The sequence below is a fragment of the Caretta caretta genome, chromosome 6 (assembly GCF_965140235.1).
Source record: "Caretta caretta isolate rCarCar2 chromosome 6, rCarCar1.hap1, whole genome shotgun sequence".
NCBI classification, from domain to species: domain Eukaryota; kingdom Metazoa; phylum Chordata; order Testudines; family Cheloniidae; genus Caretta; species Caretta caretta.
In genome coordinates this window covers 123,081,603-123,095,871 of record NC_134211.1, presented here as the reverse complement: position 1 = coordinate 123,095,871, position 14,269 = coordinate 123,081,603, and the positions used below count along the sequence as shown (strand labels likewise).

Here is a 14,269-nt window from a genome sequence, read left to right as displayed (position 1 = left end):
GCTCGGCCCGCCCCCCGCGGCTCGGGCCTGCTGCTCCCGTCAGTGGCCGGGGCGGGGCCGGCGGGGCGAGCCCGGGCCGGGGAAGAAGGATGGCGGCGGTGGCCGCGACTCAGGCCGCTTCGGAGCTGCTCTGCCCAGGCAGGTGAGGGGATCGGGGCTCCGCCGAGAGGGGAGCGCGGGGAGAGGGCCGGTTCCTCCCCCCCACAGAGCCCGGTAGGCAGCTCCGTACCCTGCGCCGTCCTTCCCGTCCCCCATCAGCCTGCCCTCCTGTCCCCCTCAGCCTGCCCTCCTGCCCCCCGCCCCACTCCCCCCCTCCTGCTCCCCAGCCCCCTTCTCCTGCCCCCTCCTCCCCCCCAGCCTGCCCCCTCCTCCTCCTCCTCAGCCTGCCCTCCTGCCCCACTCCCCCTCCTCCTGCCCCCTCCTCAGCCTGCCCCACTCCCCCTTCTCCTGCCCCACTCCCCCTCCTCAGCCTGCCCGCCTGCCCCTCAGCCCCCTCGTCAGCCTGCCCGACTCCCCCTCCTGTCCTCTCCTCAGCCTGCCCCACTCCCCCTCCCCCTCCTCCTGCCCTCTCCTCAGCCTGCCCCACTCCCCCTCCCCCTGCCCTCTCCTCAGCCTGCCCCACTCCCCCTCCCCCTTATCCTGCCCCCTCCTCAGCCTGCCCCACTCCCCCTCCTCCTCCTCCTCCTCCTCCTCCTGCCCTCTCCTCAGCCTGCCCCACTCCCCCTCCCCCTCCTCCTGCCCCCTCCTCAGCCTGCCCCACTCCCCCTTATCCTGCCCCCTCCTCAGCCTGCCCCACTCCCCCTCCTCCTGCCCCCTCCTCAGCTTGCTCCCCGCCCCACTCCCCCTCCTCCTGCCCCCTCCTCAGCCTGCCCCACTCCCCCTCCTCCTCCTCCCCCCCTCAGCCTGCCCTCCTGCCCCCCCAGCCTGTCCTCCTGCCGCAGCCTGCCCCACTCCTCCTCCTCCCCGCCCCCCGAGCCTGCCCCTGCCCTCCTCCTGCCCTCCTGCCCCCCAGCCCCCTCCTCAGCCTGCCCCCCGTCCCCCTCCCTCTGCCCCACTCCCCCTCCCCCACTCCCCCTCCTCAGCGTACCCTCCCACCCCACTCCCCCTCCTCTCCCTCCTGCCCCTCCTCAGCCTGCCCTTCTGCCCCACTTCTGCCCCCCCTCAGCCTGCCCTTCTGCTCCACTCCCCCTCCTCCTGTTCCCTCAGCCTGCCCTCCTGCCCCACTCCCCCTCCCTCTGCCTGCCCTCCTCCCCCTCCTCCCCAACTTCTCCCACCCCAGCCTGCCCCACTCCTCCTTTCCTCCTTTTGCCCCAGCCCCACTCCCCCTTCCTCCTGTTCCAGACTCTTCCTGCCCCTCCATTCTCCCTTTCTTCTGCCCCAGCCTGGCTCACTCCCTCTTCCTCCTCCTCGCTCCCTGACTCAGCCTGTCTCATTCCCCCTCCTCTGTATCACAGCCTCCCCCTCCCTCCTTTTCCTCGTGTCCCCTCTGTGCCCCCAGGCCTCCCTCCTTCTTTTCCCCTCCCTGTCCCATACTCCCATTACTTCTCCTGCCTCTCTCATTTTCCGCCAGTCCCCTCTCTCCTCGTCTCCATTCTCTCTTCTCCAACCCCACCCCCATATTCTTCCTCCTTCTAATCTCCGCTTCCTCTCTCCCTATGCCCCCTCTGTCATTCCTTCTTCCCCTTGCAACCCATCCAGCTGTTCAATTAATCCAGTCTATCTTTGTGTCTGATGGTGAGTGTTATCTGCTGCTGCCTGGCATGAGGTCGGGCTCTGAGATTCCCACCTGCATATTCCCCTCGTAATGGCTCTGCTGGGGAGCAGCAGGTAAGTAATGTTGGCTGCATTTGCATTAGGACAGTGCTATTCTTTTATTTATTGCTCAGGAGCAGCTAAAAGAGAAGGGCTCAAAGCTTTGATCAGTTCACACCTTTTAGCATGTGCCTTAAAATACGGTGGGATGCTGGGTTTTTAATACTGCTCAGAACAGACTATGACAGAAGCTAGTGTTTAGAACTAAGTATGCACAAATCTATGCTCCATTTCAAATATGCATTATTTTCCATTTATACTCTTTCACGGTAGTCCTAAAGAAGCAGTTATTTAGCTTTGAAAATAGTTTTAGGCTGAACTCTTAATAGTGGGGTAGTATCTTATTCATGGAGTGAAAGCTCTTGTATCTCATTAATGGAGTGAAAGCTTTACAGTGTAGATAAGTACAAGTAATGGTGTTTTCCTTCTGTTGTTAATTCCAGAGAGTCAGGTATTAAATGCCTGTGATTTCATAAGCACTAGAGAGACACATAATAGTATTTTGAGGACACGTTCCCTCTTTTCTGATACTATTGTCTTTGTGAAGGGGGAGAATAACAGGAAATCGAACTTGTCCTCCTAAGTATTTTGGTGCAGGTTTGTGGCTGTAGATAGTTGTGACGTCTACAAAAGCAGTTAAAATAAATGTTGATGTCTTATAGCCTGTGTTTGCAGAACACATTTTATGTTTCATGCTGACTTACATAGTCATTTTTACTAAAATAGACTTTCTCAGAATACATTGACATATTTTTGTAAACACAAGTCGCTGTCTTACACCATTCTGAGTGATGCTGCTGTTATAATTTTTAGCTATAATAGCTTGACTGTACAAGTCAAACCTGCAATGTGTTGTCGGTAGTTTAAAAAAAAAAAAAAAGAAGTTGTCCATGCAAGCACATTTGGTCCTTTATAACCTTCATTAATTAGTATTCATTTTTAAAATTGAACTAAAATTTCCCTTTGTGATCTTAACTCCTCCATTCTCAATGAAATTGTGGGAAGCTCCAGTTAAAGAACAAGTCCTTATTCAGGCATCATATTGATGTTGGCGGGTATTGAATAAAGAGTGCAAGATCTGACCGATTGTGGGATCGTTCTCAGAATCATGAGAGACTAATCTGTTCCTATCCTATAACTAGCGTATCTTACTGATACTGTACTTACGATGACTATACAGTTGTAGTTAAATGAATAGCTACTCCAATACATAAACCAATAGGCTGTATTGCTTTGAACCGCTGTATTCAGCACTAAAGGTGCAATACAGTTTTATTTCTTTAAGGACGAAAAAATGGCTTGTCTTAAAATCACAAAGTATCTGAAATAAGAAAACAGATCTGTTTCCCCTTCCTGTCCCTTTAACCATATGGCACATTTTATTCATGCTTCCAAGAAAAATTGCTTATAGGCTGAACCCTTTTATGCCCAGTTTTATTCTGCATTTGCGCTATTGGTGCCTGGTGGAGGGAAATAATTTTTGTATTGGAACTGTTATTGGGCCCTTTGTAATAGTGCTTTCATTATTAGTGCTTTCATGTTTGAGTCAGTGACAGTGTTAGACTCTAGGCTTCCTTTATATTTTTTATTTTTTAGTATTCTCAGCTCTCATTATGGAACCTTGTAGAAGCTGTGCAGAGACATGGTTTTCAGTGGGGATATGGGGTAATATGTGTTCTAACAAATTATTCTAGTAGGAACGCCTAATCAGGTGAGTGGGAAGGTAGAACTACACTCTTCAACTCATAAATTTCTTATGGGAGCTGAGGGAATTTCATGTCAAATGTTTTAAAACAATTCAGTAGTCTTATGCATAGTGTCTTTCATAAATGTTTTAATGATTTCAGCTAAAATGCTTTATACTGTAAAGGATGCTTTAAGTACAAAATCAGGTTACAGCTAATCTTGCTGAAGCTGAATCCGTATAAGATTGATATAATGTTGTTAGGTTAGGAAAGCCATCAGAAGATATAGCGATAATTGTCTGCCCTCCATTTGTTGTACGTACAATCTGGGGGCATTATTGGATCCTCAGCTGCTGTTAAAAAATTGTCTAGCTGTAGTTTTTCTGTTAAGGCTTGTTTCTTTTTTGCTTGGCCAAGAGGATGCAACCATTTTTTTCCAGACCTTGCTACTGTCATCTATGCATTTGTTGTCTGAGTATTAGATTATTGCAGGGCACACTACACGGGGCTACACTTTAAATCTACTTGGACGGTGAAGCTTGTGCACGTTGCAGTAACTGACTTATTAATACTGTAAATTTGCTGGGAGCATGATAGCAGTTCTCCATGATTTGCACTGTCTGCCTGTTCGGTTTCTGTGTGGAATTTAAAGGCTTAGTCTTGAGCTGTAAGGCCCTGAATGTCTTGGTACCTGCCCACTTGAGATACTGCTTTTCTCCCTGTGCCACATGGCCACTGCTGTTTAGTCTGCAGAGGCACGTTTTCTTTTTTGGAGCTCCTTGAGTATAAAAGAGAGGGAACTTTTGGTAGGGCATTTTGCATGAGTAGCCCTGAACTTTGGAACCTATTTCCCACACTCATGCACATACTGGATCTGAAATAGCCCCGGTATTTAATCTTTGGGCATGGTGCAAGGCCCATCTACCCAGGGTTTTGGCGGAGAAAAGGGCAGGATAAGAATCAGGATTTCTTCTTGGGTTAGAGGTATCATCTGGGTATTGATTTTATCTCTAGTAAATTATTTTCTGGTTTAAGGGTGAGAGGTAGCTGCTGGTTCCATTTTTGAGTGGGATTGTATCTATAATGTATTACAGAGGCACCCAGAGATAAGGTTAGGTACTTTTAGAATCTGAAACATAAATCAAAATAAATAAATAGTTAGAATTGAGACAAATTAATGGAGACAAGGGAATTGAGAGTTAATGCTATGTTTAACTGGGTTTATTTCAGAAGTAAGTCAACAGAGTCCCACCTTCAGTGGAAGTGAAAGTGTTAAATTAAAATGAGGTGTGATGGCCAAAATAATGACTGGGCAAAGATTAATGTGAACAGCAGTTGATCAATGAGAAATATATAAATAACTGAATATATTTTTGTATATAATAACTAGGACTGGATGACAGAGGATGGATCACTTGATGATTACCTATTCTGTCCATTCCCTCTGAAGCATCTGGCACCATCTGCTGTTGGAAGACAGGATACTGGGCTAGATGGACCATTGGTCTGACCCAGTATGGCCATTCTTGTGTTCTCAACTTAAATCATTTGTTTTAAAAAAAAATAACTAAAAATACTAATATAAAGAGAAGACAGATAAATATAGACCATTCAAATAATATATTTAATTTATACAAGTTATTGAAATGTAAGCAGTCTGAAACTATGGGCAGTAGTTAGGAAAAAATATTTAATAGATTTGAATGCTATAAGTTACATAAAAATATCAACTTCCACAATTATGACTGAAATTAACCTTATTGGTTAGTAGTATACCAGTGGTGGGGTTGTGTCATTTAATGAGAGGAATAATCAGATGGAGACACTTGGATTTTTGTATTTGAGTAGAGAACTGTCCTAAATAATTAATCACATGGAAACTATAACTAACAACTTGATTAGAAAGGTTTTGGAGGGACTGGCAGTGGAGTGCAGACAAACATTCACGGTGACTGTAGAAAAAGAATATTTTAGGAGGGGAACACTCAAGTTATTCAGAACAAGACTTCCCTGTGTTTGTTATGGCCCTGATCCTACTGCTTCTGAAGTCTATGGGAGTTTTGCCATTGACTTCAGCACACAGGATCAGGTTCTCTCTCTTCTATATTTTCACTGGCTGGTGATTGTTGCCTACTGTCTGATTGAGGGAAGCATTTTCATTGTATAAATGCATCCGCTAGAAGATGTTGCTTTTAGTTGAGATCCTGAAGTTTATGCCAGGACACCGTGTAGCAATGACCCTGTAGGGATTTTAAAGCTATGATGATATCTAATGACCTTCAGAATCCGGTGGCCTGACATGAACCCTGCTTTATCCATGCATGTTGTTTTGTCTTGTCATTTGTTTAGGAGGAAGAGTTTCATGTTTAAGAGTTTTGTCAGTTGTATCTGCTTCTAACATGCCTAAGGTATATGCACTTTACAAGAAAGCCTCAGGAGACTCTACTCTTATGGGTATAATTTGTAAATGTAAAGTTCTCAGAGCTGATGTGCATAACTTGGTATACTGGATAGCTTCTTCATTTAACATTGCCCGGTAGGTAAAAGTATGCTCTCTATCTCTGCTGCCTTTCTCTTTTTCTTTTTCCTTGGGTTGCGTTTTAATCACTAATGGAAGTACACCTACGTGGCATTATTTGGTTAGAAAGTCTTCAGTTTATGGATAGGATAGTTACGTGTACAGTACCTCTTCAAGGTTCTTCTATGACCCCTATCACTATAGTGTCTGAGCACCTCAGAATCTTTTAAATCTCACAATGCCTCTGTGACTTTGTTGTTCACCTGATTTTACAAATAGAGAACTAAGACCTGGTCTGTGCTTGAAAATTAGATCAGTTTAACTACGTCGGAGAGGGGTGTGAAAAATCTATCCCCCCGAGCGGAGTAGTTAAGACCGACCTAAGTTTCCATGTAGACAGAACTAGGTCAACGGAAGAATTCTTCCATCAACCCAGCTACTGCCTCTTGGGGAGGTGGATTGGCTATGCTGACAGGAGAATACTTCCCGTTGGTGTAGGAAGTGTCTACACTGAAGCACAGCAGTGATGCAGCCGTGCCGCTGTAGTGTTTTAAGTGTAGACAAGCCCTGAGGCATGCAGAGACTGAGGGCCAGTTTTTTAAAGGTATTTAGGCACCTAACTTCTATTGATTTCAATAGGGTTTAGTGTCTTGCTCAACTTCACACAGGAAGTATGTACAGAGCTAGGAGTTGAATTTGGGTCTCCCAAATCCCCAGCTAGCCACTGCACCCTGCTTTCTGTCCTTTTATCAGGCCAAGTTCAGATCTGGTTTTGAGAGGGTGCAGCTCCAGGTACTCTTGCATAGTCATATATTTTGAGTAGCAATTGCCTTTCTAATTGGCCTGACAAAATTAGTCTGCAGTAGCAGATGAAACTGGGAAAATAATATTCTCTTTGGGGCAGGGCAACCTTTTCATTATGTGTATCTACAGTGCCTACCACAGCAGGAGCCTGAGCCCTGATTGGACCTTCTAGGCACTACTGAAGTACAAATGCTAATTGTTCATCATATATGCATATGGATGTAAATGAAAACTGAGCCAGTGAATCTCTTAAACTTACTCTCCAGGCCTGTAGTTTCCATTCTCCAATACTAGATATTGTTGAGTTTTTAATCATCAAGAGTGCTCTGTGAAAAGTATTCGATTAAACTTCTGGGACTTCCTGTATATTTCCCCTACTCGACATAAAAGGTATGTCTACACAGCAACTGGGAGTGAGCCTTCTGGCCTGAGTAGACAGGGTGGGGCTAGTGTGCTAAAAATAGCTGTGTGGATGTTGAGGCATCACCGGCAGCTCAGGTTTGCCACCTGAGCCTGGACTCAGGAGGTAGGGTGGGTCTGAGCTCAGGCGGCTGGGCCGAGCCTCCTCCAGTGCTGCAGTGTTCACACAACTATTTTTAGTGTATTCGTGCAAGCCCTGCTCCCATATATCTGTCTATCCAGGCTGCAAAGTCCATACTATGCCTGCGGGAAATACTTTCTAGTAAAATGAAGTGACTCTCCAAAATTCCACAGTGGAGTTACATCAGGGACGAATTTGGCATATTGATTAAATTTAAACATCTTGCTAGCCTAATAGTAGTGCTGTATAGTTCTGTATGAGAGACATAGGTTTCATTTATCATCGGACTCTCTTGCTCACTTACTAACAGAGGAGGGAACTCAGCATGCAGAAGTGTCAGCGTGCTCAGCCCCTCAGGGAATGCAGAGCGATGGGGTATAATACTGGGTAATTCTCATGATGAGAATGGATTTGATGGAGAGAGGAAGCGTATGCCTTTTCTTCCCCTTCTTTGTATTCACCATCTCTATCCGTTTTTAAACAGTTGAGGAGAGGACGCATATCCTGATTTTGGTATGGAAAAAACCCACCTCAGGTTATGACAGACCTGGAATGGTCAGGTGCACCTTGCCATGCATATTGAAAAATGTACTACTATACTTTCAGCTATGTACTCACAAGGAGATTTTTTCAAGATGCCCCCCTCCCTTCCCCATTGTACGTACCCACACACAAACATTTAAACTCTTAAGAATACAATAAGCCTTAGGAAGCAAACATAGGGAGTGAAATAAGCATGTATAAGTCTCAGGAAAACGCTCATTTAATGTACATTTTCCTCCACAATGAGTAATAAGCAGCTCCATCTTTCATGGCCTTTTTTCAGTTGCTTTTAGTAAGGGATCTGGATTTGTTTTAATCCTTTTCAGTATGTAAAGCTCCAGATATTTCAGCCCCCCGGGGACCTAATGTTGTGTTTTTTAACTCCATTTTGAAAAATAAATGAAAAAAGCATTCAGAGATTGGCAGAATCTGTGACTTATTTTTAATTTCTTTTGTATCCTGAAAGTGACCCAAAAGTGTCAATTAAGAATAGGATCCTAGGCATCAGCCTTTGTGGATTAGTTATAAACAAACATATCATCTAGGTACAGTAGCTCTTTGTACTCTTTAACCTACTTTGTTTCTGTTCCGGCTTGTTCTTTCCTGAAAGGCTGATTGAAATAGTTGCAGCATTTGCTCAGTGAACAACTAAAGCAATATAACCTAATGCATGTGATGTGCCATTTTAAAACCTACCTCGTGCAAAATTATTGTCAACAACCAGGTCTTTCTGCTATAAAGCATGGTTGAATGTATGCCTTATTCATACTCAAAGAGATGGTAATTACTGGGAAATATTAATAATGGAGAAGGATTAAGAGTGTCTAGGTCTGCGACCAAGGCAGCGTTTGTGAAGAATCTTCCTAATGAATTGAGCTTGATGTATATTATTTATACATATGCCAGCAGTTAATTGCCATTACGTATATTATTTATACATATGCCAGCAGTGAATTGCCATTACTGTCACTTATACAGTTGCGTTGGTCTTGTGTTATGAACTTGTAAAGCTGTTAACCTAGCTGTGTTTTCTATTTCCTTAGATACTTCCAAAAAATGCCTGAAAGACGCTTCAAGCTGTAGAAACTGTTACAGAAAAACACAACATATAGCTCTGGGACTTTTGGAGTTAAGCTGTCAAAATGGAGGAAAATAAAGAAAGTAATAGTAAAAATGTCGATGTAAGACCCAAAACCACCCGTAGTAGGAGTGCAGACAGAAAGGATGGTTACGTATGGAGTGGAAAGAAGCTCTCATGGTCAAAAAAGAATGAGAATTGTTCTGATGGTGAAGCAGCAAGTAGTGCAGGAAAACCAGTGGCTGGTTTAAGGAACCAAGAGAGGAAGCACAGCTGTTCATCTATTGAACTGGACTTAGATCGTTCATGTGGCCACAGATTTTTAGGCCGGTCTCTTAAACAGAAATTGCAAGATGCTGTGGGACAGTGTTTTCCTATAAAGAATTGTAGCAGTCGGCACGCTTCAGTGCTTCCATCAAAGAGAAAAATTCATATCAGTGAATTAATGCTAGATAAGTGTCCTTTCCCACCTCGATCAGAGCTAGCTTTTCGATGGCATTTAATTAAAAGACATACTGCCCCCATAAGTCAAAAATCAGAAGATTGGATAATCACTGATTTATCCCAAAGTGAAGAGACAGATGATCAGCTGAGAGATGGAGAGAGCACAGATCGGGGAGGAAACACTTTCTCACAGCCATGTGACATTTCAGATAGCAACTCCTGTAAATGTGATCCTAGGACTGAATCGGTTATGAGTAAGGTGTTAAAGAACAATAAAGACGAGAGTGATATGGACTCTGATGATGAAGTTATAACACTTTGCACAAGTTCTAGAAAGAGGAACAAACCCAAATGGGAAACGGATGATGAGCTGCTACAGTTGGAAACTCCTCCCAAATACCATACCCAGATTGATTATGTCCACTGTCTTGTCCCAGACCTTCTCCAGATCAATAATAATCCATGCTACTGGGGTGTAATGGACAAATATGCAGCTGAGGCACTACTAGAAGGAAAGCCAGAAGGAACTTTTTTACTACGAGACTCTGCCCAAGAAGACTATTTGTTTTCTGTTAGTTTTAGACGCTATAGTCGTTCTCTTCATGCAAGAATTGAACAGTGGAATCATAACTTCAGCTTTGATGCTCATGATCCTTGTGTCTTCCATTCTCCTGACATTACTGGTCTCTTAGAGCATTATAAAGACCCAAGCTCTTGTATGTTCTTTGAACCACTTTTATCCACTCCCTTAAACAGGACTTTTCCTTTTTCCCTTCAGCATATATGCAGAACAGTTATTTGCAACTCTACAACATATGATGGCATTGATGCTCTTCCTATTCCTCCATCTGTCAAGTTATATCTGAAGGAATATCACTATAAATCAAAAGTTAGAGTACTCAGGATCGATGTACCAGAGCAACAAAGCTAGAATGTATTTGGGGGGCGGGGGAATAGGGGTTGTCTCTTGATCTGATAACGTTTGTGTTGTCCTTCCTCCCTTGCATTTTTTTTCTATGGCAATTTGAATCTTTTCTGTAGATTATTTACAGTCCAAATTGATCTCTGCCTGGGTCTTTCTGTCCAAATGTACTTTGACTCTTCCTTCCACCCCTTTTTAGTCAACTCACTAGAGTCTGTGGTTTTTTGGTAATGTTCATACCCTAGGGTTTTATGGAACTTCAGGTAGGTTTTCTAGGGTTTCCACATAAGGATAGTCTTTAGATTTAAAAATAAAAATTCATATTTGAATTTGATCTGTCTTTTTATATTGTAATTTGCATATGTTGCAGGCATGTTTGAAATGTATGCACTGTAAACTAAAGATTGACTAATCTGTATTTTCTATCTTTTAAAATGAGTGCTAATGACCTATATATAAAGTAAAATTAATCAGTCTATTTCTAACACTATTACTGTGTGTAAAATATTATTTTGATGGGCAGTTATTGCTATGAATTTTTTTCTACTTTTTTTCTTTAAACACTTGTGACACAGCACTATTTTATCTTGCACTGTTAATCCTGAAAAGAAGATGGATAACCTTCTTACTTCATTCGTAGCGGGAGGGCTTTTTTTTAAATATGGTTTAGAAGAAATAGCTACAGATTGATCAAATGCTACATCTCCCCAGACAAGATTTCCATTATCCATGCATAATTTCCTTGCTGCCAAATTCTGTGTTCAAGGAAATTATGCATGGATAATCCTCCAGAAAGCGGCACCATTTTACATTATATTTGTGTGGTCATTTACAAACATCAAACTCTTGCCTTCTTTTCAGTAAAGTTATTCTGCTCATACTTGAATCAATGGCACAATCTCAGTGAACCTCAGTGTGTGCAGGTTTAGGCATAGAATTAGTCACTGTAAATGGCAGAGGGGCCCAATTCTGTAAGGTGCTGAGCACTCCACAATCTCATTGTCTTCATTGAAGGGACTCACCACTGCTTATGGCACTGGGCCCAGATTAGCCAATCTGTCAAATGTGATAAGTAATAATATAGGTAACTAAAGTGAGCATATTGTTTTTCCCTTTAACCATGTGGACAGTTTTGACATGTTGAATAATCCCTTACGAATTTAGGCCTTGATCCTTTCCTTTGTGATTAACTTGACTCATGAGTAGTCTCTTTGACTTGAATCAGATCACTCACATGCAGAAATGTTTGCAGAACTGGAAGCTAAAATAGCATTTACATTGTTTCTTTGGCCATTTTAATTTCAGCTGTCAGAAAATTATGTGAATTTGTGGGCAGCAAATCTCCCCTCCCACCAAAGTTGGAGACTGAGTAATGCCGGGGTGGTTATGCAAACTTTCCCCCACAGCTCCACTGAAGCACAGCATTCCTTGCCTAAAAATTCTTCTGTAACATCATCTTAAGGTTCAACCCAGACCAGTTAGGGGTTGTGTCATTGCCTCCCTTGGAACTCTGGATACCTTAAACGCTAGGCTGCTGTGGGTCACAGCCTGAATGCCAACAGTCAGTCTACAAGCATGCAGGTTACACCCGGGCTTCCACAGCCCAGTTACTGTTTGCAGAGTGATGCCAGTGCCCCCCAAATGCCAAATTTCTTTAGCTGTCTCCCTGCGGCCTGCTCCTGGAACAGTCACAGAAGTTACCTTTGTTGCTCCTTTAAAGAGAATATGCTGCAGCTTGTTAATTTGACTGAGGTTTGACAAACACTCTTACTTTAGTCACAGAACTGAATTAAGTTTTAGTGTTAGAAGGGTATTTTTACCTATGACTTTTTGTTTAATAAACTTGTTTTACTTTTACAGTTTATTAAACAAAAAGCCATAGGGTCAAATTATACACTATTCTATTTATATACAAAATACAGATAGAAAGGGTTACAAGCAAACAAAAGTAAAAATACCCTTCTAAGACTAAAACTTAATTTCAGCACGATACAATCATTGCTGAAGTAGGTTTCTCACCTATATTCAGTTCCTCAAGTCTTTAACTCCTATTGAACATTTGACATTGAAGGACCCAATGTTCTTTGATTTCAAAAGCTCTGGCCCCTTGAATCACGCAAGTAATGGATCACTGTCTTTTTGCCCCCTTATATCACTCCAAAGTTCATTGTCTCTGTTTCAAGAGTCAGGAAAGTTTCCTGTGGACTTCCTATCCCCACGCTGATTTGTATGTTAGTAGGGCTTCTGTTTTTTTGATTCTAGATTGCTTAATTAACATTGGAGACTGGTATAGAGCTCCTTCCCTCCTGGCTGAGAGAGAACTTTTTTGTCCCTGGGTTTGGTCACATACTTTAAAGCATAATATCAGTGAATATCCAAAATTCCTCATATAGTGTTAATGAATACATTTCACAATTATATTAATCACCAGCATGTCATAGGCTTTCATAAGACTTTATTCAATATACTTTTATAATACAGCAATATTGTTTACAATCAATTGATTCAATGGCTTATGATTTGAGGTTCAGACCCCCTGTCTTTATTGACCAATAAACTTTTGAAATGTATTCTCAGATAAAGTAACTTTTCTCCTATGGGGAAGAGATGCCATGCAGTCTGAGGAAGACTTCATACTGGTTCCTCCCCCTGTTAGCTTGATGGCTTTGTTTCCTTTTTACGTAAAGTACCTTCAGTATTTCTGCCTGAGGACCAGGCTTGTCAGACAAGCAAGTTCGCATTCCTTCATCTAAGGCAGTCTAGGCTTACGCATTTCTTGCCAAACACATTTTAAGAACATAATTCTAGCACCTACTTATAACTCTTTGTACACATCCCATACATACACCACTCAGGAATTTTAATGATCAGTGAGTTATTAGTTTTCCAATGATAGATTACTTGCCACCTTTTGGGTATACATCATGATGTTAGGTGTAGCGAGTAGGGCAGGCCTGACGAGTTGCTGACAGAATAGCGAACCACTAATAGGCCTCGGTGTCACATCTCCTTTTCAGGCCTCAGCCGTCTCAGCGTAGAAAACACACTGAACTAGTCTGGTGTCCTTGTGATGTGGACATTTTTCAACTAGAGACTAAAAGGAGACCATTGTGTTTGTTTTCACTTGTGGTTTAAATTGGTTTTGAACCAAAGTCTCCAGGAATAAAATATTAGTGCATCAATCCATGTTATTGCATGAACATATGTTGATGAATATGCTATGGGGCAGATTCTCAGCTGGTGTAAACTATCATAGCACAATTGATGAGTATCAAAAGTTTACATCAGTTGAGCCTCTGCCCCTGTATGTGCAAATGGCTATTAGGGAACTGATATTTATGAAACTATCCATAGCCATCAATGCATACTTCCTTGTACTGCTTCAATTCAATTAACTTCATTGAATAGACCAGACATTCTCTTTAAGAGGATTCATGATTTTTTTTAAGCTAGTTCATATTAGGAAATCTATTTCTTCATTATCTATTTCATCCATAAGACTGGATGAAAAACGGGAATCATCTTTTGTTCCATGTGTGCGTAGCATCAAGCACAATGGGATATTGGTCCATGATTGACTAATAAATAGTCCAAACCTAAATTTATCCAAAATTTGCAGAGGCACTTTGCTTAATCAAAGTGGTCTCGTTCAGAAACTCCAATATAAGCCAAGCACTTCATAACTAAAGGATTTCTTACTTAAGTGGAATTGTTCATCATGTTTTCCACAACACTGTACAAAAACTAGATTTCAACCCATAAAAATGATCTAATATATTTAAGTTCTTACACTGAACCCGTTAAGAAGAAAGATGAGTGCTTTAATGAAGGCTTACAAAGCGAAGACTATCTTCATTTTCAAGAACAAAAATTGTCCCTTCACAACGAAAGGCCATCAGACAAATGTGTCTTGGATGCAATT

General features: G+C 42.5%; 1 protein-coding gene across 4 annotated transcripts; it reads left to right on the top strand.

Moving 5' to 3' along the window:
- Window positions 1-2: 2 nt before the first annotated feature.
- On the top strand, window positions 3-10,837 carry SOCS4 (suppressor of cytokine signaling 4). Of its 4 annotated transcripts, none has more exons than XM_048853935.2 (2): window positions 3-142; window positions 8,947-10,837. In XM_048853935.2, exon 2 carries the CDS (start codon window positions 9,046-9,048, stop codon window positions 10,354-10,356), a length of 1,311 nt encoding a protein of 436 aa, XP_048709892.1. In that variant the 5' UTR covers window positions 3-142; window positions 8,947-9,045; the 3' UTR covers window positions 10,357-10,837. The 4 variants fall into 4 exon arrangements, with proteins under 4 accessions (XP_048709892.1, XP_048709893.1, XP_048709894.1 ...); XM_048853936.2 differs by having other exon boundaries at window positions 24-138; XM_048853937.2 differs by having other exon boundaries at window positions 92-213.
- Window positions 10,838-14,269: the final 3,432 nt, after the last annotated feature.

Coding starts and splice junctions, on each gene's coding strand:
- SOCS4 (XM_048853935.2), top strand. CDS start 9,046: ATGGAGGAAAATAAAGAAAGTAATAGTAAAAATGTCGATGTAAGACCC.